This window comes from Oncorhynchus mykiss, chromosome 31, assembly GCF_013265735.2.
Source record: "Oncorhynchus mykiss isolate Arlee chromosome 31, USDA_OmykA_1.1, whole genome shotgun sequence".
In the NCBI taxonomy this organism is placed as follows: Eukaryota; Metazoa; Chordata; class Actinopteri; order Salmoniformes; family Salmonidae; genus Oncorhynchus; species Oncorhynchus mykiss.
Window position 1 is genome coordinate 22,562,618 of NC_050571.1, and position 22,338 is coordinate 22,584,955.

Sequence of the window (22,338 nt, forward strand, 5' to 3'; positions counted from 1 at the left end):
ACTGGACTATCACCTCTTTGCTGTGGCGACTGGTGACCACTGCACAACTTTTGTGACCTAACCAGGCATTACAAAACCAGCCCAAACGGTGATTATGTCTCAAGGTTAGAGTGATTCCCAGTCTGACAACAAGCCTCCTGTCACCAGAGTGATTCCCAGTCTGACAACAAGCCTCCTGTCACCAGAGTGATTCCCAGTCTGACAACAAGCCTCCTGTCACCAGAGTGATTCCCAGTCTGACAACAAGCCTCCTGTCACCAGAGTGATTCCCAGTCTGACAACAAGCCTCCTGTCACCAGAGTGATTCCTAGTCTGACAACAAGCCTCCTGTCACCAGAGTGATTCCCAGTCTGACCACAAGCCTGCTGTCACCAGAGTGATTCCCAGTCTGACCACAAGCCTCCTGTCACCAGAGTGATTCCCAGTCTGACCACAAGCCTCCTGTCACACACGGGCAGTGGAGGATGGCGAAGGGATGATGGTTAAAATGTAGCAAGCGGCTGACAGTAGACACTTCTGTCTGAGTGAGTGATGATGCATGTACAAAGAGGTTGACAAAACCGACAGGCATGTTTGTCCAGCGCAAATTTGGATGTTCCGGTAAACATTGCACCCCGAGGCAATGGGCATCGACTCACTCCGAGAGCAGATAGGAGCGTGGAGAAGACACAGTCCAGGAGAGGCAGGCAGGATGTTGCCGGTGCTTTAATATGTCAGTGTTTGTTTTCGCTCCCCTGTGCCTAGATGCACATTGCATAAGGAAAAAGTACATTCTGAAGCTCAGCTCTGTGTTTAGTTCACACTTACAAAAACAAACCCACCTTCTGCCAGCAAGGTCAGAGTTGACGAGGGAGGTATAGCAACACGGAGCCTTGGAAAAATTCTCAGCCTAAGCAAAGCTAAAGCACTTGTATATGACTTTCATATTTTAACATACACAATCCCCCATAATGCCTTTCAATGTGTCAAGGGGTACCAAGCGACGTGCTGAAGGATGTTTTAATATCTCATGTTACATGCCCACCCCCATCGTACTTCCTCAATAGCTTGAGTAAATACAAGTATATAAATATCTATACGTTTTTAAATGGCTTCAAAGCACACTGTATTTACCGGAAGAATGTTTACATCTGGCGTCACTATTCATGTGGCTGTCTCTCTCAAGAGGATGCTCAGTGAGATTCTGATATAGCGTCTGGTCAGTGGCTACAGACTACAGACAGACCGACAACAAAACAGAGTTTACATTAGGTACCGCGGTTCACCTGCCATACATGGAAATAAGATATGCGAACAGAGAAAGTGAGGTTGACACAGAGAGAATGGGAAAGAGAGAGAGAGAGAGAGAGAGAGAGAGAGAGAGAGAGAGAGAGAGAGAGAAAGAAAGCCCCTCTCATCCCTTAATGGAGCCTAAGCACCAGACATTACAGCCTCTTCTCTGCCTCAGAATGGTTGTGTGTGTGACAGAGGCCAGCTCCTGCAGTAAAGTTTCCACCAGCACCGTGAACCCTGTCTGCAGTACTAACAGTGGCACATTTTAGAGTGGATTTTTATTGTCCCCAGCACAAGGTGCACCTGTGTAATGATCATGCTGTTTAATCAGCTTCTTGATATGCCACACCTGTCAGGTGGATGGATTATCTCGGCAAAGGAGAAATGCTCACTAACAGAGGGGAATAAGCTTTTTGTGCATATGGAACATTTTTGGGATCTTTTATTTCAGCTCATGAAACATAGGACCGACACAACTTGTGGCGTTTATATTTTTGTTCAGTATATATTCAGTAGATGTAAATACATGAATGACTTTGTATATCTCAATCTTTTCTATGTCTTGAATATTTTATGAGGAAACATAAGCATTGTGTGCTTAAAACCCAGACCCTAGCAGCCATGTTAAAAGTCCCCTCAAGAAAAATGTTGGTAAAATTTTAAACGGATTATTTTCCTCCATGAGAAAAGCAGTCAACAAAAGGTCCATTCTCTTCTGCTCACAATGTAGAGGATATCTCGGTTTTTCCCTGTCCAACTTTCCAAAGACATGTCTGTTTTTGATTACGCCTCAAATGTGAATCTTAATTGTGATTAAACAAACATTGTGTGAGTGCTGTTGGCTGCTAACCAAGCTCATCCATAGCCTGTATCCCATTAAATGCAGATTGTGGGGGCTGTCGACATTATTGATCATAGTCTGCTTTGAGTAAAGCCAGTGTGTCTATAAATGCAGATGACTCAACACATGATAACACAGCAGCTACTACAGCAGCTGAAATGACTGCAACACTTAAAGAGCAGCAGGTAGTTTCAGAATGGGTGGCAATAAATAAGTTTCTCCCAAATATAAAAAAAAAATCTAAAAGCATTGTATTTGGGACAAATCATTCACTAAACCCTAACTGTCAACTAAATATTGTAATAAATAATGTGGAAATTGAGCAAGTTGAGGTGACTGAACTGCTTGGAGTAACCCTGGATTGTAAACTGTCATGGTCAAAACATATTGATACAACAGTAGCCAAGATGGGGAGAAGTCTGTCCATAATAAAACATTGCTCTACCCAAGTTTTGTCACACCTGGACTAATGTTCAGTCATGTGGTCAGGTGCCACAAAGAGGGAAAATTGCAATTGGGTCAAAACAGGGTAGCACGGTTGGGCCTTGGATGTACGCAGAGAGCTAACATGTCAATCTCCTGGCTCAAAGTGGAGGAGAGATTGACTTCATCACTACTTTTATTTATGAGAGGTATTGACATGTTGAATGCACTGAGCTGTCTGTCTAAACTACTGGCACACAGCTTGGATACCCATGCATACCCCACAAGACATGCCACAAGAGGTCTCTTCACAGTCCCCAAGTCCAGAACAGACTATAGGAGACACACAGTACTACAAAGAGCCATGACTACATGGAACTCTATTCCACATCAAGTAACTGATGCAAGCAGTACAATTTGATTAAAGAACTGATAAAAATACACCCTACGGAACAGCAGGGACTGTGAAGCAACACAAACATAGGCACAGACACATGCATACACACATGATAACATACGCACTATACACACACGTACACATGGATGTTGTGTTGTAGATATGCGGTAGTGGAGTAGGGGCCTGAGGGCACACACTTAGTCTGTTGTGAAATCTGTTGGGAATGTATTGTAGTGTTTTTGAAATTGCTGGATTCGAGGAAGAGTTGGTGCAGCCTTGGCATGAACTAATGGGGATTCATAGTAAATACAAATACAAATGGGTCAGAACAAGCTATTAACAGCATCAAAATATACAGTTGAAAAGCTACCTCTTATTACATGTTTTCTTACTTTAATTTGGACATTCAATTGCTAACACATGTATCTTTGCTATTTCAGTACACACCAAATTTCATAGCCTCTCACCCACTAGCTTTTAACTTTAGAGTGGTAAGGTGTTGCTGCTGGCAACTTTAGAATGGTAAGGTGTTGCTGCTGGTAACTTTAGAGTGGTAAGGTGTTGCTGCTGGTAATGTTAGAGTGGTAAGGTGTTGCTGCTGGTAACTTTAGAGTGGTAAGGTGTTGCTGCTGGTAACTTTAGAGGGGTAAGGTGTTGCTGCTGGTAACGTTAGAGTGGTAAGGTGTTGCTGCTGGTAACTTTAGAGTGGTAAGGTGTTGCTGCTGGTAACTTTAGAGTGGTAAGGTGTTGCTGCTGGTAACTTTAGAGGGGTAAGGTGTTGCTGCTGGTAACGTTAGAGTGGTAAGGTGTTGCTGCTGGTAACGTTAGAGTGGTAAGGTGTTGCTGCTGGTAACTTTAGAATGGTAAGGTGTTGCTGCTGGTAACTTTAGAATGGTAAGGTGTTGCTGCTGGTAACTTTAGAGTGGTAAGGTGTTGCTGCTGGTAACTTTAGAGTGGTAAGGTGTTGCTGCTGGTAATGTTAGAATGGTAAGGTGTTGCTGCTGGTAACTTTAGAGGGGTAATGTGTTGCTGCTGGTAACTTTAGAGGGGTAAGGTGTTGCTGCTGGTAACGTTAGAATGGTAAGGTGTTGCTGCTGGTAACTTTAGAGGGGTAATGTGTTGCTGCTGGTAACTTTAGAATGGTAAGGTGTTGCTGCTGGTAACGTTAGAATGGTAAGGTGTTGCTGCTGGTAACTTTAGAGTGGTAAGGTGTTGCTGCTGGTAACTTTAGAATGGTAAGGTGTTGCTGCTGGTAACTTTAGAATAGTAAGGTGTTGCTGCTGGTAACTTTAGAGTGGTAAGGTGTTGCTGCTGGTAACTTTAGAGGGGTAAGGTGTTGCTGCTGGTAACTTTAGAATGGTAAGGTGTTGCTGCTGGTAACTTTAGAATAGTAAGGTGTTGCTGCTGGTAACTTTAGAATGGTAAGGTGTTGCTGCTGGTAACTTTAGAATAGTAAGGTGTTGCTGCTGGTAACTTTAGAATGGTAAGGTGTTGCTGCTGGTAACTTTAGAGTGGTAAGGTGTTGCTGCTGGTAACTTTAGAATGGTAAGGTGTTGCTGCTGGTAACTTTAGAATGGTAAGGTGTTGCTGCTGGTAACTTTAGAATGGTAAGGTGTTGCTGCTGGTAACTTTAGAGTGGTAAGGTGTTGCTGCTGGTAACTTTAGAGTGGTAAGGTGTTGCTGCTGGTAACTTTAGAATGGTAAGGTGTTGCTGCTGGTAACGTTAGAGTGGTAAGGTGTTGCTGCTGGTAACTTTAGAATGGTAAGGTGTTGCTGCTGGTAACTTTAGAATGGTAAGGTGTTGCTGCTGGTAACTTTAGAATGGTAAGGTGTTGCTGCTGGTAACTTTAGAATAGTAAGGTGTTGCTGCTGGTAACTTTAGAATGGTAAGGTGTTGCTGCTGGTAACTTTAGAATGGTAAGGTGTTGCTGCTGGTAACTTTAGAGTGGTAAGGTGTTGCTGCTGGTAACTTTAGAATGGTAAGGTGTTGCTGCTGGTAACGTTAGAGTGGTAAGGTGTTGCTGCTGGTAACTTTAGAATAGTAAGGTGTTGCTGCTGGTAACTTTAGAATGGTAAGGTGTTGCTGCTGGTAACTTTAGAGTGGTAAGGTGTTGCTGCTGGTAACTTTAGAATGGTAAGGTGTTGCTGCTGGTAACGTTAGAGTGGTAAGGTGTTGCAGCTGGTAACTTTAGAATAGTAAGGTGTTGCTGCTGGTAACTTTAGAGGGGTAATGTGTTGCTGCTGGTAACTTTAGAATAGTAAGGTGTTGCTGCTGGTAACTTTAGAATGGTAAGGTGTTGCTGCTGGTAACTTTAGAGGGGTAAGGTGTTGCTGCTGGTAACTTTAGAGTGGTAAGGTGTTGCTGCTGGTAACTTTAGAGTGGTAAGGTGTTGCTGCTGGTAACTTTGAGACATGTTGGCTGCCGAAGCCAAACTAGCTCCACGGTACTCACATCACAAAGCTCTCCCCAGCAAACATTCCTTTCTCTGCTCTTTGCAGGGATAAATGCTTAGGTGGAACAATGCTGTGGGATGCCAGATTTCACATTGCCAAGTATAAACTGTTTAATTTATTTGTTAATTCCTTCTGTCAGCAGAAACCAAAGCGGTCATGTGAGCAGCAGCATCCTCCGGTGGGATCTGTGTTAGATCTGCCTACATGTAGTTTAGCCTTCGAATTTCCAGATACTTGACAGGGTTAACTACTGCTAGCAATGACTAGAAACAGCAGGGGGGCGGAGATAGAGAGCTAGAGAGAGCTACAGAGAGATTGAGAGCGAGAGTGAGAGAGAGAAAGAAAAATGAGAGAGAGAGATACTGTAGAATGGTAAGGTGTTGTGGTAAGGTGTTGCTGCTGGTAACTTTAGAGTGGTAAGGTGTTGCTGCTGGTAACTTTAGAGTGGTAAGGTGTTGCTGCTGGTAACTTTAGAATGGTAAGGTGTTGCTGCTGGTAACGTTAGAGTGGTAAGGTGTTGCTGCTGGTAACTTTAGAATAGTAAGGTGTTGCTGCTGGTAACTTTAGAATGGTAAGGTGTTGCTGCTGGTAACTTTAGAGTGGTAAGGTGTTGCTGCTGGTAACTTTAGAATGGTAAGGTGTTGCTGCTGGTAACGTTAGAGTGGTAAGGTGTTGCAGCTGGTAACTTTAGAATAGTAAGGTGTTGCTGCTGGTAACTTTAGAGGGGTAATGTGTTGCTGCTGGTAACTTTAGAATAGTAAGGTGTTGCTGCTGGTAACTTTAGAATGGTAAGGTGTTGCTGCTGGTAACTTTAGAGGGGTAAGGTGTTGCTGCTGGTAACTTTAGAGTGGTAAGGTGTTGCTGCTGGTAACTTTAGAGTGGTAAGGTGTTGCTGCTGGTAACTTTGAGACATGTTGGCTGCCGAAGCCAAACTAGCTCCACGGTACTCACATCACAAAGCTCTCCCCAGCAAACATTCCTTTCTCTGCTCTTTGCAGGGATAAATGCTTAGGTGGAACAATGCTGTGGGATGCCAGATTTCACATTGCCAAGTATAAACTGTTTAATTTATTTGTTAATTCCTTCTGTCAGCAGAAACCAAAGCGGTCATGTGAGCAGCAGCATCCTCCGGTGGGATCTGTGTTAGATCTGCCTACATGTAGTTTAGCCTTCGAATTTCCAGATACTTGACAGGGTTAACTACTGCTAGCAATGACTAGAAACAGCAGGGGGGCGGAGATAGAGAGCTAGAGAGAGCTACAGAGAGATTGAGAGCGAGAGTGAGAGAGAGAAAGAAAAATGAGAGAGAGAGATACTGTAGAAAGAGGAGGAGTGTACTAATTAACAGATCTCCTGTTGGAGCTTAATTGGCTATATTAAGTTTCACTGTTGGATCTTGTCTTGTGGGACCTCCCACCTAGCCGACAGCTTCCACTCAGAACACTTTTACACTTCACTCTCTGCATACTAACTAACTCATTGTGGAAAACACAAAAATAAAACAATATCATTGACAAAAATAAATAAAAAAGAGTTCAGTATCTACCAACAGGCTGTGCCTCGGCCGGTTGTCATTCGCTCAGCAGCAGTGCTCCAAAGTCTTTGTAGCTTGTATTTATCTAAATATGTATTTGTAGCTTGTATTTATCTAAATATGTATTTGTAGCTTGTATTTATCTAAATATGTATTTGTAGCTTATATTTATATAAATATGTATTTGTAGCTTGTATTTATCTAAATTTGTATTTTTAGTAAATCACAAAGCTGTCTGGCCTCTAGAAACTGGCGGAGTGCAGCCCTATTTTGGGAGACATTTGGCTTGTATTCTGGGAGAGCTTTGTTTCTCTGTAAAAACAAGGACCTACTGGCGGAGCTGCATGACAGGACTCCATGGTTTATGTGTTTGGGACATATTGAATTATTAGGCAGCTATTGCAGGCAGAAGGAGCATTGTGGTCAGGAAGTACACAGCCACACAACCTGTTCGCCAGCTTAACAGCTTTATAACACTGATACGAAGCTTGGCGCGGTGCTACACGGTACTCCACGTCTGTCTGTTCTGCAGGGTTTGGTTTAAAGCACCATGCTTTAACACAGATGAGAGGAATATGAAAAAGCTCCACCTGGTGCCTCCGTGTGTTAGCTAAATCACTCCTCGTCCAACAGGAACAAACAGAGAGACGGACCAGGGGTGAGAAGCCAAAAGTCGGTAAGTTATTTGTTTCTCACAAATATGAAGTGCCGTGAATACCAAGCTAACCGGAGCTGGAGTGATTGGAAAACACGGAGTAATGGGAAAACACAGAGTGATGGAAAACACAGAGTGATGGAAAACACAGAGTGATGTATAAAACAAAGTAATGGGAAAACACAGAGTGATGGAAAACACAGAGTGATGGAAAACACAGAGTGATGGAAAACACAGAGTGTTGGAAAACACAGAGTGATGTATAAAACAAAGTAATGGGAAAACACAGAGTGATGGAAAACACAGAGTGATGGAAAACACAGAGTGATGGAAAACACAGAGTGATGGAAAACACAGAGTGATGTATAAAACAAAGTAATGGGAGAACACAGAGTGATGGAAAACACAGAGTGATGGAAAACACAGAGTGATGGAAAACACAGAGTGATGGGAAAACACAGAGTGATGTATAAAACAAAGTAATGGGAAAACACAGAGTGATGGAAAACACAGAGTGATGGAAAACACAGAGTGATGGGAAAACACAGAGTGATGAAAACACAGAGTGATGGATAAAACAAAGTAATGGGAAAACACAGAGTGATGGGAAAACACAGAGTGATGGGAGAACACAGAGTGATGGGAAAACACAGAGTGATGGGAAAACACAGAGTGATGGGAAAACACAGAGTGATTGGAAAACACAGAGTGATGGTTAAAACAAAGTATTGGGAAAACACAGAGTGATGGATAAAACAAAGTAATTTGGAAAACACAAAGTGATGGAAAACACAGAGTGATGGAAAACACAGAGTGATGGAAAACACAGAATGATGGAAAACACAGAGTGATGTATAAAACAAAGTAATGGGAAAACACAGAGTGATGGAAAACACAGAGTGATGGAAAACACAGAGTGATGGAAAACACAGAGTGATGGAAAACACAGAGTGATGGGAAAACACAGAGTGAAGTATAAAACAAAGTAATGGGAGAACACAGAGTGATGGAAAACACAGAGTGATGGAAAACACAGAGTGATGGAAAACACAGAGTGATTGAAAACACAGAGTGATGTATAAAACAAAGTAATTTGGAAAACACAAAGTGATGGAAAACACAGAGTGATGTATAAAACAAAGTAATGGGAAAACACAGAGTGATGGAAAACACAGAGTGATGGAAAACACAGAGTGATGGAAAACACAGAGTGATGTATAAAACAAAGTAATGGGAGAACACAGAGTGATGGAAAACACAGAGTGATGGAAAACACAGAGTGATGGAAAACACAGAGTGATGGGAAAACACAGAGTGATGTATAAAACAAAGTAATGGGAAAACACAGAGTGATGGAAAACACAGAGTGATGGAAAACACAGAGTGATGGAAAACACAGAGTGATGGGAAAACACAGAGTGATGAAAACACAGAGTGATGGATAAAACAAAGTAATGGGAAAACACAGAGTGATGGGAAAACACAGAGTGATGGGAAAACACAGAGTGATGGGAAAACACAGAGTGATGGGAAAACACAGAGTGATGGGAAAACACAGAGTGATGGGAAAACACAGAGTGATGGGAAAACACAGAGTGATGGATAAAACAAAGTATTGGGAAAACACAGAGTGATGGATAAAACAAAGTTTTGGGTAAACACAGAGTGATGTATAAAACAAAGTATTGGGAAAACACAGAGTGATGGATAAAACAAAGTAATGGGAAAACACAGAGTGATGGAAAAGTCGGAGTGATGGGAAAAACCAGAGTAATGGGAAAACCCGGAGTGATGGGAAAAACCGGAGTAATGTGAAAACACGGAGTGATGTAAAAACCGGAGTAATGTGAAAACACGGAGTGATGGGAAAAACACAGAGTGATCAGACAACAACGTGGTGATGGGAAACCACGGAGTGAAGAGAAACCACGGGGTGAAGAGAAACCACGGGGTGAAGAGAAACCACAGGTAGAAGAGAAACCACGGGGTGAAGAGAAACCACGGGGTGAAGAGAAACCACGGGGTGAAGAAAAACCACGGGGTGAAGAGAAACCACGGGGTGAAGAGAAACCACGGGGTGAAGAGAAACCACGGGGTGAAGAAAAACCACGGGGTGATGGGAAAACACGGAGTGAAGAGAAACCACGGGGTGAAGAGAAACCATGGGGTAATGGGAAAAACACGGAGTGATCAGACAACAACGTGGTGATGGGAAACCACGGAGTGAAGAGAAACCACGGGGTGAAGAGAAACCACGGGGTGAAGAGAAACCACGGGGTGAAGAGAAACCACGGGGTGAAGAGAAACCACGGGGTGAAGAGAAACCACGGGGTGAAGAGAAACCACGGGGTGAAGAGAAACCACGGGGTGAAGAAAAACCACGGGGTGAAGAGAAACCACGGGGTGAAGAGAAACCACGGGGTGAAGAGAAACCACGGGGTGATGGGAAAAACACGGAGTGATCAGACAACAACGTGGTGATGGGAAACCACGGAGTGAAGAGAAACCACGGGGTGAAGAGAAACCACGGGGTGAAGAGAAACCACGGGGTGATGGGAAACAACGGAACGATTCATGACACAAAAAACTATTTTGGGCAGACGATAGTGGTGTTTGGCAGGGGTGGGGGTGTAGCTGGCCCGTTCCCAGCCTCTAGCATCAGATTACTCCTTCTTCTGGCATTATTAATCACAAGGAGTTTCTGCGGAGTATTGAAACTTACAATACCATCACCACACTACACCAGTAACTACTCTCTACACCAGCTAACCGCTCTCTACATTACCACACTTCACCAGCTAACTGCTCTCTACATTACCACACTACACTACTGACCGTAGCATTCAGACCAGCTAACTGCTCTCTACATTACCACACAACACTACTGACCGTAGTATTCAGACCAGCTAACTTCTCTCTACATTACCACACTACTCTACTGACCTACTGACCGTAGTATTCAGACCAGCTAAGTGCTCTCTACATTACCACACTACACTACTGACCGTAGTATTCAGACCAGCTAACTGCTCTCTACATTACCACACTACACTACTGGCCGTAGCATTCAGACCAGCTAACTGCTCTCTACATTACCACACTACACTACTGGCTGTAGTATTCAGACCAGCTAACTGCTCTCTACTCAGAAATGGATAATTGGTCACCAAGATTACAGACCGGACTCTCAATTGACCAGAGAGGGTGCATAACCCCCCCCCCCTCACCCATACACACCAATCACATGCAACCTGAGCAGGGTATAATGGCAGGAGGTGGTTGAGTCCCATGGGTATCGCTGACTGAAACATCCTGCATTCAAACGCAACAGTGCAGCCCAGCACCGCGCAGCGACCGGCCAGGAGGAAGTGGAGTTAATATGGGGGGCCCACTCCCAGTCACCATTAATAAATAGGAGCAGGCATCTTCATGGCCTTCCTCTAATTCTTAATTTGCTTTCCATTAGCCATCAGGATGAAGAGCGGCTGTCAGTTAAGAGGAGGAGGATAGAGATACAGAGCAGAGAGAGCGAGAGAGAAAGAGAGAAAGAAAGAGAGAAAGAAAGAATGAAAGAAAGAGAGAGAGAGAGCGAGAGAAAGACCACAGCTCACACAGACAGACAGTGCTCTGCAGAGCTGCAGTCTCAGTCCTGTAACTCTAACCGCATTCCTTCCAGGCAGAGCGGACCTGCACAGGGAGCGCTGACCACCACCACTATCTCTCAACTCATCTATTATGCATGTGTTTGCATGATGGCACATTCACATCAGAGTTCACCGGACTGACAGGACATACCATCTTTCTATTCTCTTCACTTCCACTCCCCTGTCCGCCTGTCTTAACTCCTTCTTCTCCAGCTAAGTTCATGAACCCAGCCATTACCTTAATCTGAACCGCCACAAACCAGCAGAATGTTTCTGGAAATGCTGGTCAGCGCGAAGGGAGAGGGCGAGGGCCGGACTCACATCGAATAACCCTGTCGGAATGTGATGAGCTGAGTATGCTTTCTACAGCTGCCCTGGTCTGGCCGGTCCGAGCAGGGTTTTTTATTTTTTTTACCAGGGTTAGGGGTCAGGCAATTCATATCCCGCTAACATCACAGAGAATAAACCAGTATGACAGGGAAAGGTTATGAACCTGCTCGTAAACCATCTCTCTCTCCAACCAGATTAGGGGAGCCTTCATTACAGACTAGTTTAGACAGCAAAACGTCACCGGATAAAACCCTCAAAAAACTTTGGGGTAAAACTTCAGATTTGCTGATGGTAAAAAGATAAGAACAGAGAGATTTACAGTATTTGCTTTGGACTTTGTCCATTCTTTCCACTCCATAGAAACTGTCTGGGATTGTAAAGGATGACTTATAAATGAATTGCCAGTTATGCTTTTAAGGTGGAGCAGCATGGGGAGGAGAGGAAATGAAGCTGTAATTCTCAACAAGTGTTTCTTAGACATCATTGATAGCCCAGAGGAGAAATACAAACTGCTAATAATTAGACGCAGTTGATGTAAAGAGAGTCTAATTTATTTAAACAGAGCCATGACTGCTGTCGTGAAATACAGATCAAACCATCACCACAAAATTAAGCCGCAGAGGAAGAACAAAGAGATCATGAATTCATATCTGGAGTAATCTCCAAAACAATGAAGGGAACAAGTACATTTCGAAAGGGATTCGGTTGTTATCTGGCAGTTTAAATCTCTTTTTGCATAATGGAAACATTTCGCAGAGAACAAAACAACCCACTAAACCTGAGTTAATAGAGAAGTTTAAACCCCAACGCTGTCCTCAGTTAATAGAGAAGTTTAAACCCCAACGCTGTCCTCAGTTAATAGAGAAGTTTAAACCCCAACGCTGTCCTCAGTTAATAGAGAAGTTTAAACCCCAACGCTGCTCCTCAGTTAATAGAGAAGTTTAAACGCCAACGCTGTCCTCAGTTAATAGAGAAGTTTAAACCCCAACGCTGTCCTCAGTTAATAGAGAAGTTTAAACCCCAACGCTGCTCCTCGGTTAATAGAGAAGTTTAAACCCCAACGCTGCTCCTCAGTTAATAGAGAAGTTTAAACCCAAACGCTGCTCCTCAGTTAATAGAGAAGTTTAAACCCCAACGCTGCTCCTCAGTTAATAGAGAAGTTTAAACCCCAACGCTGTCCTCAGTTAATAGAGAAGTTTAAACCCCAACGCTGCTCCTCAGTTAATAGAGAAGTTTAAACCCCAACGCTGCTCCTCAGTTAATAGAGAAGTTTAAACCCCAACGCTGCTCCTCGGTTAATAGAGAAGTTTAAACCCCAACGCTGCTCCTCAGTTAATAGAGAAGTTTAAACCCCAACGCTGCTCCTCAGTTAATAGAGAAGTTTAAACCCCAACGCTGCTCCTCAGTTAATAGAGAAGTTTAAACCCAAACGCTGCTCCTCTGTTAATAGAGAAGTTTAAACCCAAACGCTGTCCTCAGTTAATAGAGAAGTTTAAACCCCAACGCTGTCCTCAGTTAATAGAGAAGTTTAAACCCCAACGCTGTCCTCAGTTAATAGAGAAGTTTAAACCCCACTAAACCTGAGTTAATAGAGAAGTTTAAACCCCAACGCTGCTCCTCAGTTAATAGAGAAGTTTAAACCCCAACGCTGCTCCTCAGTTAATAGAGAAGTTTAAACCCCACTAAACCTGAGTTAATAGAGAAGTTTAAACCCCAACGCTGCTCGTCAGTTAATAGAGAAGTTTAAACCCCACTAAACCTGAGTTAATAGAGAAGTTTAAACCCCAATGCTGCTCCTCAGTTAATAGAGAAGTTTAAACCCCAACGCTGTCCTCAGTTAATAGAGAAGTTTAAACCCCAACGCTGTCCTCAGTTAATAGAGAAGTTTAAACCCCAACGCTGCTCCTCGGTTAATAGAGAAGTTTAAACCCCAACGCTGCTCCTTGGTTAACAGAGAAGTTTAAACCCCAACGCTGTCCTCAGTTAATAGAGAAGTTTAAACCCCAACGCTGTCCTCAGTTAATAGAGAAGTTTAAACCCCAACGCTGCTCCTCAGTAAATAGAGAAGTTTAAACCCCAACGCTGCTCCTAGGTTAACAGAGAAGTTTAAACCCCAACGCTGTCTTCAGTTAATAGAGAAGTTTAAACCCAAACGCTGTCCTCAGTTAATAGAGAAGTTTAAACCCCAAAGCTGCTCCTCAGTTAATAGAGAAGTTTAAACCCCACTAAACCTCAGTTAATAGAGAAGTTTAAACCCCAACGCTGTCCTCAGTTAATAGAGAAGTTTAAACCCCAACGCTGCTCCTCAGTTAATAGAGAAGTTTAAACCCCAACGCTGTCCTCAGTTAATAGAGAAGTTTAAACCCCAACGCTGCTCCTCAGTTAATAGAGAAGTTTAAACCCCAACGCTGTCCTCAGTTAATAGAGAAGTTTAAACCCCAACGCTGTCCTCAGTTAATAGAGAAGTTTAAACCCCAACGCTGCTCCTCAGTTAATAGAGAAGTTTAAACCCCACTAAACCTCAGTTAATAGAGAAGTTTAAACCCCACTAAACCTCAGTTAATAGAGAAGTTTAAACCCCTTATCTGTTTCACCCAGGTCCAAACTGTTCCACCCAGGGCCAACCTGTTTTACCCAGGGCCAACCTGTTCCACCCAAGGCCAACCTGTTCCACCCAGGGCCAACCTGTTCCACCCAGGGCCAACCTGTTTCACCCAGGGCCAACCTGTTCCACCCAGGGCCAACCTGTTCCACCCAGGGCCAACCTGTTTCACCCAGGGCCAACCTGTTTCACCCAGGGCCAACCTGTTTCACCCAGGGCCAACCTGTTTCACCCAGGGCCAAACTGTTCCACCCAGGGCCAAACTGTGGGTCAAACTGTTCCACCCAGGGCCAAACTGTTCCACCCAGGGCTAACCTGTTTCACCCAGGGCCAACCTGTTTCACCCAGGGCCTACCTGAGTGAGAGTGTTTCTCAGAGGACTAGCTCTAGTATTCCGACAGCAAGGCTAACAACTGCGGTGTCACCTGGCCACACATTCAAAGGACTCTGCGAAATGAATATTCAGGAATTCAAATTCTGCAATGTCCAACTCCGGTCCAAGGAAAACATTCCCCATAGCACGCCTTCACTTCATGGATAGGAGTACAGAGCGAGGCTGTGTCACCTTATGTCTTACAAATACAACCCAAATAAAAGCCCAACATCTGTGGGGTTAAAGAATAATAACACAGTGACCGCGTACCTCCTCTCCTCTTTCAAATGTATGGGAAGCTTAATATTTGAGCAGCACACCCCCTTCCAGGACAATGATTGAAATTTAAACAGTGGGGAAATTGACTGTGAAGTTTTCCAGCGATCGGACATCAAGGAAAAGTAGCGTTGTGACTTACAGACGGCCCAGCTTGGGGGTGGACTGGAACAGCAGCTCTGGGAGAACCTGCAGCTTGTTCCGGTTCAGACGCCTGTTTGGGGGGGGGGGAGAGAGAGAGAGAGAGAGAGAGAGAGAGAGGGAGAGAGAGAGAGAGAGGGAGAGAGAGAGAGAGAGAAAGGTGAGAACATCAGTGTGATCAACCGCTGTTTGATGAGGCACTCTATGTCAAATGAATAGAGTTTGGTCTGTGTTTGTGTGTGGTGCAATGAGAGAGACACAGAGAGACAGAAAATGTGAACATTTGAGGGCTGAAACACAGAAACAGAGCAACATCAAGCACCATTGGGAACAGAGATTGATGAGAAGGTAGGAGAAAACGTAAATGACACTAGAGGTCGACCGATTATGATTTTTCAACGCCGATACCGATTATTGGAGGACCAAAAAAGCAGATACCGATTAAAACGGCAGATTTTTTATTTTATTTATTTGTAATAATGACAATTACAACAATACTGAATGAACACTTATTTTAACTTAATAGAATACATCAATACAATCAATTTAGCCTCAAGTAAATTATGAAACATGTTCAATTTGGTTTTAATAATGCAAAAACAAAGTGTTAGAGAAGAAAGTAAAAGTGCAATATGTGCTATGTAAGAAAGCTAACGTTTCAGTTCCTTGCTCAGAACATGAGAACATATGAAAGCTGGTGGTTCCTTTTAACATGGGTCTTCAATATTCCCAGGTAAGAAGTTTTAGGTTGTAGTTATTATAGGAATTACAGGACTATTTCCCTCTATACCATTTGTATTTCATTAACCTTTGACTATTAGATGTTCTTATAGGCACTTTAGTATTGCCAGTGTAACAGTATAGCTTTCGTCCCTCTCCTCGCTCCTCCCTGGGCTTGAACCAGCAACACAACGACAACAGCCACCATCGAAGCGGCGTTACCCATGCAGAGCAAGGGGAACAACTACTAGAAGGTTCAGAGCGAGTGACGTTTGAAACGCTATTAGCGCACGCTAACTATCTAGCCATTTCACTTCGGTTACATCAGCCTCATCTCGGGAGTTGATAGGCTTGAAGTCATATGCAATGCTTGACGCACAACGAAGAGCTGCTGGCAAAACGCACGAAAGTGCTGTTTGAATGAATGTTTACGAGCCTGCTTCTGCCTACCACCGCTCAGTCAGATACTTAGATACTTGTATGCTTGTATGCTCAGTCAGAATATATGCAACGCAGGACACGCTAGATAATATCTAGTAATATCATCAACCATGTGTAGTTAACTAGTGATTATGATTGATTGTTTTTTATAAGATAAGTTTAATGCTAGTTAGCAACTTACCTTGGCTTACTGCATTCGCGTAACAGGCAGTCTCCTTGTGGAGTGCAACGAGAGAGAGGCAGGTTGTTATTGCGTTGGACTAGTTAACTGTAAGGTTGCAATATTGGATCCCCTGAGCTGACAAGGTGAAAATCTGTCGTTCTGCCCCTGAACGAGGCAGTTAACCCACCGTTTCTAGGCCGTCATTGAAAATCAGAATGTGTTCTTAACTGACTTGCCTAGTTAAATAAAGACATAAAAAAATAAAAAATGTGTTTGTTTTTTTTTTAATCGGCAAATCGGCGCCCAAATATACCGATTTCCGATTGTTATGAAAACTTGAAATCGACCCTAATTAATCGGCCATTCCGATTAATCGGTCGACCTCTAAATGACACCCATTTGGTCGCGGTACAGGAAGACATCGTCTGGGTGTCAAGAGTTCACAGTTGGGCTAAGGCGTATGGGAAAGCCGGTGATGTCCTATGAAGATGGACATAAGAAGTTACCAAGCTATGAAGGTATCTGAAGTCTTTAAAGGCCATTATCACTGCGAGGAGGCTCCACAGGCTAACATGGGGGGGTTGGGAGAATAGATCTTATCATGGCACCAAAGCCTTTCTCTGAGGCGGGAGGGCACAGGGGGTCACAGGGCAGAGCTGAGGTATGTGGAGAAGTGGAGGAAGACTCAGGATGTCATATAACACGCCCTCAGAGCCGGATCACACTCCCTCTGTCTCCCTCTGTTCTGTTCTCATCCATCCCGGCCTACACCACCGCATGGAGAGGGAGAGACTCGAGGCTAACTTAATACCGAGCCAGCTAGCATATCAAACTTCCGCGCTGTTACGCCACAAATCACAATAGCTCAAAGCTAAGGCCTCCACCTTTGATGTGACCTCAATGAGAAACACAGCATTAGAGAGCAGATCAACTGTCACCTACGTTTGTCTAGCTTGGAATCTCCAATAAAACTGAAGTACCACTTAACAGTTGGGACTTATATAATCAAAGTAAATCAAATCTGTTTTGCTACATGCTGTACTGATTCTTCAGTTGAACTCCCACACCTCTTACTGCCAGACATTTCCCCCAGAGAGATGACATGACTGAAGACAGATGTTCTCATGGCCCTGTCTATGATATTTGTCAGTGTGTCATCCCTGTCATGTTACACCACACTACTAACCATAAACCTGGCTGGCAAGCCTGGCATGGATGGGTTTTGTTCTCTTACCAGTTTGTGGACTCGCCAGCTACTTCCAGACCTGAAGAACCACAGTGATACAGATGAGGTAAGTACCAAGTGTTTAGTTTCACGTCAGTGTGTGGACATTCACAATCAGTGATGGTTCACCTTTGTCTAGGAGCAGGTGACTTTAATGTTAATGTAAACGTGATCATCCTTACATAAAATAGGGCTTTTTGAGTGCTTCCAAGTGCACATCTATGACTCATTTTAGGAAGCGAGGCATATGTCACACATCTCTACTTCACAGGAGAGGCATTAGAATGGATTTTTTTCTTTCTGTTTTTTCTTTCTTTTTTGGCAGAAATGCCTTCTGGAACATGTGAACTTTCATGTGATTTAATAGCAATATTGTATTCCATCTGTAAATATGAATAGAATTGTTAAATAACGAGCCTAGTTGGTTTAGCCACTGAAAACGTTAGGAGCCTTCCCACTAGCTATGATTGGCTGCGAAAAGGGATGGGCTGGGCATGCCGGGAAATGAGTTTGCATGCTTCTGTCTATAACGTGACCTGCTCAGTATGTGTTTACGGTCCTTTCCACCACACTGTTTTTGTTTGGCAACTTTTCTCAACAACATTGATGCCCTAAATTTAGCAGCCGCTATCGACAGATCAGTTGAAAAAAGTGGTGGGATACTTTCTGCACACGCCACGGTCACTGTGAACCGGAATGACTTGACACAACGCTGCCCAAACAAGATGTTGCTACAAACAAAACAGAGTGAAATGCTTCCAGTCTGACGTGAAGCGTTCATCCATGTATATGGGTAATAATCTAGATACATTTTCAGATATTATATGTTTCAAAGTTTGCCAGAAAGTCGTTTTCATTGCATGTTAAAGTGTACTGTTAGCTAGCTAGTGAACGTTACTGTAGCTTGCTGGCTCGCTAGCTAACGTTACATGTATGATCTGTATAGTAATATTATTTGAATCAGAAACAAATTTGCATTGCTAGTTATAGCCTAATGTTAGCTGGCTGAACCTAGTCGGATTCATCAAATCAAATCAAATGTTCTTTGTCACATATACATGTTTAGCAGATGTTATTGCGGGTGTAGCGAAATGCTTGTGTTTCTAGCTTCAACAGTGCAGTAATATCTAACAATACACAGAATACACACAACCTAAAAGTAAAATATATAAATATATATAAATATTAGGATGAGCATGGCTGAGAGGCATAGACTGAAATACAGTAAAATAGAATACAGTATATACATATGAGATGAGTAAAGCAAAAATATGCAAACATTATTAAAGTGACTGGTGTTCCATTATTAAAGTGGCCAGTGATTTGAAGTCTAAGTATATGGGGCAGCAGCTTCTAAGGTGCTGGTTTATGTAACCGGGTGGAAGCCGTCTAGTGATACTACAGCTATGACAATGTTTGTATTGGTATTAGTATGAGTTGAGATTATGCCGGTTCATTGTTTAGCTAGCTAGCGACATGTCTAAACAAAATACTTCTTATGGGCAGGTGGGACGGTAGCGTCCTAGGAACTGCAATCTAGGAGGACTTTGCCTTATAATAAAAGTGACAGCCAATGAAAATAGTGGTAGGCTGAATTTTTTTTGGGGGGTGGTTTGTCTTCGGGGTTTTGCTTGCCATATCAGTTCTGTTATACTCACAGACAGTACTTTAATGGTTTTAGAAACGTTAGAGTGTTTTCTATCCAAATCTACCAATTATATGCATATCCTTGCTTCTGGGCCTGAGTAACAGGCGGTTTACTTTGGGCATGCTTTTCATCGGGACGCAAAAATAGGGGTACTAGGGATACTTACAGTCTCTCCAGCTGTTTGAGGTCCTGGAACGCCCCCCTCTCAATCACGGTGATCTGGTTGTCCTCTAAGTGCCTGACAGAAAAGAGAGAGACAACATAATCAATAAATACAATTACATCAGTATATAAAGGCCATGCTCTCACAACATGTGTTCAAAGCAACATGGGGTAAAGGCCATGTTCTCACAACATGGGTTCAAGGCAACATGGGGTAAAGGCCATGCTCTCACAAAATGGGTTCAAGGCAACATGGGGTAAAGGCCATGCTCTCACAACATGGGTTCAAGGATACATGGGGTAAAGGCCATGCTCTCACAAAATGGGTTCAAGGCAGCATGGGGTAAAGGCCATGCTCTCACAACATGGGTTCAAGGCAACATGGGGTAAAGGCCATGCTCTCACAACATGTGGTAAAGGCAACATGGGGTAAAGGCCATGCTCTCACAACATGGGCTGAAGGCCATACTCTCACAACATGGGGTAAAGGCAACATGGGGTAAAGGCCATGCTCTCACAACATGGGCTGAAGGCCATACTCTCACAACATGTGGTAAAGGTAACATGGGGTAAAGGCCATGCTCTCACAACATGGGGTAAAGGCCATGCTCTCACAACATGGGCTGAAGGTCATACTCTCACAACATGTGGTAAAGGTAACATGTGGTAAAGGCCATGTTCTCACAACATGGGGTAAAGGCCATACTCTCACAACATGGGCTGAAGGCCATACTCTCACAACATGTGGTAAAGGTAACATGGGGTAAAGGCCATGCTCTCACAACATGGGGTAAAGGCAATGTTCTCACAACATGGCGTAAAGGCCATACTCTCACAACATGTGGTAAAGGTAACATGTGGTAAAGGCCATGCTCTCACAACATGGGGTAAAGGTAACATGTGGTAAAGGCCATGCTCTCACAACATGGGGTAAAGGTAACATGGGGTAAAGGCCATGCTCTCACAACATGGGGTAAAGGCCATATTCTCACAACATGGGGTAAAGGCCATACTCTCACAACATGTGGTAAAGGTAACATGTGATAAAGGCCATGCTCTCACAACATGGGGTAAAGGTAACATGTGGTAAAGGCCATGCTCTCACAACATGGGGTAAAGGTAACATGTGGTAAAGGCCATGCTCTCACAACATGTGGTAAAGGTAACATGGGGTAAAGGCCATATTCTCACAACATGGGGTAAAGGCCATACTCTCACAACATGGGGTAAAGGTAACATGGGGTAAAGGCCATACTCTCACAACATGGGGTAAAGGTAACATGGGGTAAAGGTAACATGGGGTAAAGGCCATATTCTCACAACATGGGGTAAAGGCCATACTCTCACAACATGGGGTAAAGGTAACATGGGGTAAAGGCCATACTCTCACAACATGTGGTAAAGGCCATATTCTCACAACATGGGGTAAAGGCCATACTCTCACAACATGGGGTAAAGGTAACATGGGGTAAAGGCCATGTTCTCACAACATGGGGTAAAGGCCATACTCTCACAACATGTGGTAAAGGTAACATGGGGTAAAGGCCATATTCTCACAACATGGGGTAAAGGCCATACTCTCACAACATGTGGTAAAGGTAACATGGGGTAAAGGCCATACTCTCACAACATGGGGTAAAGGTAACATGGGGTAAAGGTCATGCTCTCACAACATGGGGTAAAGGCCATGCTCTCACAACATGTGGTAAAGGCTACATGGGGTGAAGGCTACATGGGGTGAAGGCTACATGGGGTGAAGGCTACATGGGGTGAAGGCTACATGGGGTAAAGGCTACATGGGGTGAAGGCTACATGGGGTGAAGGCTACATGGGGTAAAGGCTACATTACTCTAGTCTGTCTACCCTCTGCTCCGGGAACATCTTGTCATGGATCCCTAAGGTTTTCCAGATGCATTATAAGGCAGAATATCTACAACTCCATGGATATGCTGTGTATATATTTGTGTCTGTGGATATTAAGACCAATTTGGAGTGACATATTTGAGAAGCATTTGAATCCCAGAGTGACTGATACTCAGGACGACTCGACACAGCCAAGGTCAAAAGTAGAACGTGGAAACACGAGACAGAAAACATACGCATCTCATGTGGAATTCCGATCTTTTGGCAGGAGGCTATCAGTTATAAATGGTATTTTAAATGTTTATATGTGGCTGTTTTTGGACCATTAATTCATGTTTTTGTCATTTCAGTTTGTCAGGAGAGATGACACAGTTGGCCTCATCATAGGGAACTGTTCAGACTTACACCACAGGTTTCCAGACTTAGCCATCGGCGTAGCCAAAAGCCAACCGCTCTAATACCAGTGGATTGGCCTCAGATGGCGCTAGCAAAGCAAAGTCCAACATGTTCAGCCCAGAATTATTTACCTTATTTGGCCTGTACCTTGGATGCTGATCTGATGTATTATAAATCTGATTCACACAACCGGGGGATCAGACTCACACTGATAGATTTACTGATATTTAAGTAAACATTCCCCGAACCCACCAGTTGGTTCAGATGGATTCATGTGTATCGTGTAGTATAATAGTATTGTTTTCTGGAAATAATGTATTTTCCATTAGCAATTCCGTATCATTAAGGGAGTTTCAGAGAGATAACAGCCCAAAATTATGGGACCATGGAATTCAAGGGTAAAACCCTTCAGTGTGTGTGCGCGCGCGCGCGTGCGTGCGTGTGTGTGTGTGTGCGTGTGTGTGTGTGTGATTACCATGTGTGTGTATGTGTACACATGTACTCAGATGAAGTGAATCACAGAGGTAATCACCCCACATGCTACTCCCTCTCCCTCCTAGATAAGACTCTCTTACTCTGAGCTTCCGAAGGCCCTTTACATCCACATGGTTTGGAGTAGGAAACGTCACTCCTGCTAACCATGAACCACATAAACCAGGCAGTGGACTCGGCTGACAGTACTGCAGGACAGACACTGCTTATTACCACTCCTTGGGCACTTTCGTTTGCCGTTTATTTTTATCTCCACCCCATCCTTTTACAGGCTCTTATTCAGGAG

General features: G+C 43.6%; 1 protein-coding gene across 5 annotated transcripts in view; it reads right to left on the reverse strand.

Moving 5' to 3' along the window:
• Positions 1–22,338, reverse strand: part of LOC110504786 (slit homolog 3 protein) — a 445,911-nt gene that overhangs the window by 405,867 nt on the left and 17,706 nt on the right. For all 5 annotated transcript variants that reach the window (XM_036969806.1, XM_036969807.1, XM_036969808.1 and 2 more), the window contains 2 exons: positions 19,306–19,377; positions 14,944–15,015 (listed from right to left, as the gene is read on the reverse strand). In XM_036969806.1, the coding sequence (XP_036825701.1) occupies positions 14,944–15,015; positions 19,306–19,377 (144 nt within the window). The remainder of the gene's footprint in view (positions 1–14,943; positions 15,016–19,305; positions 19,378–22,338) is intronic.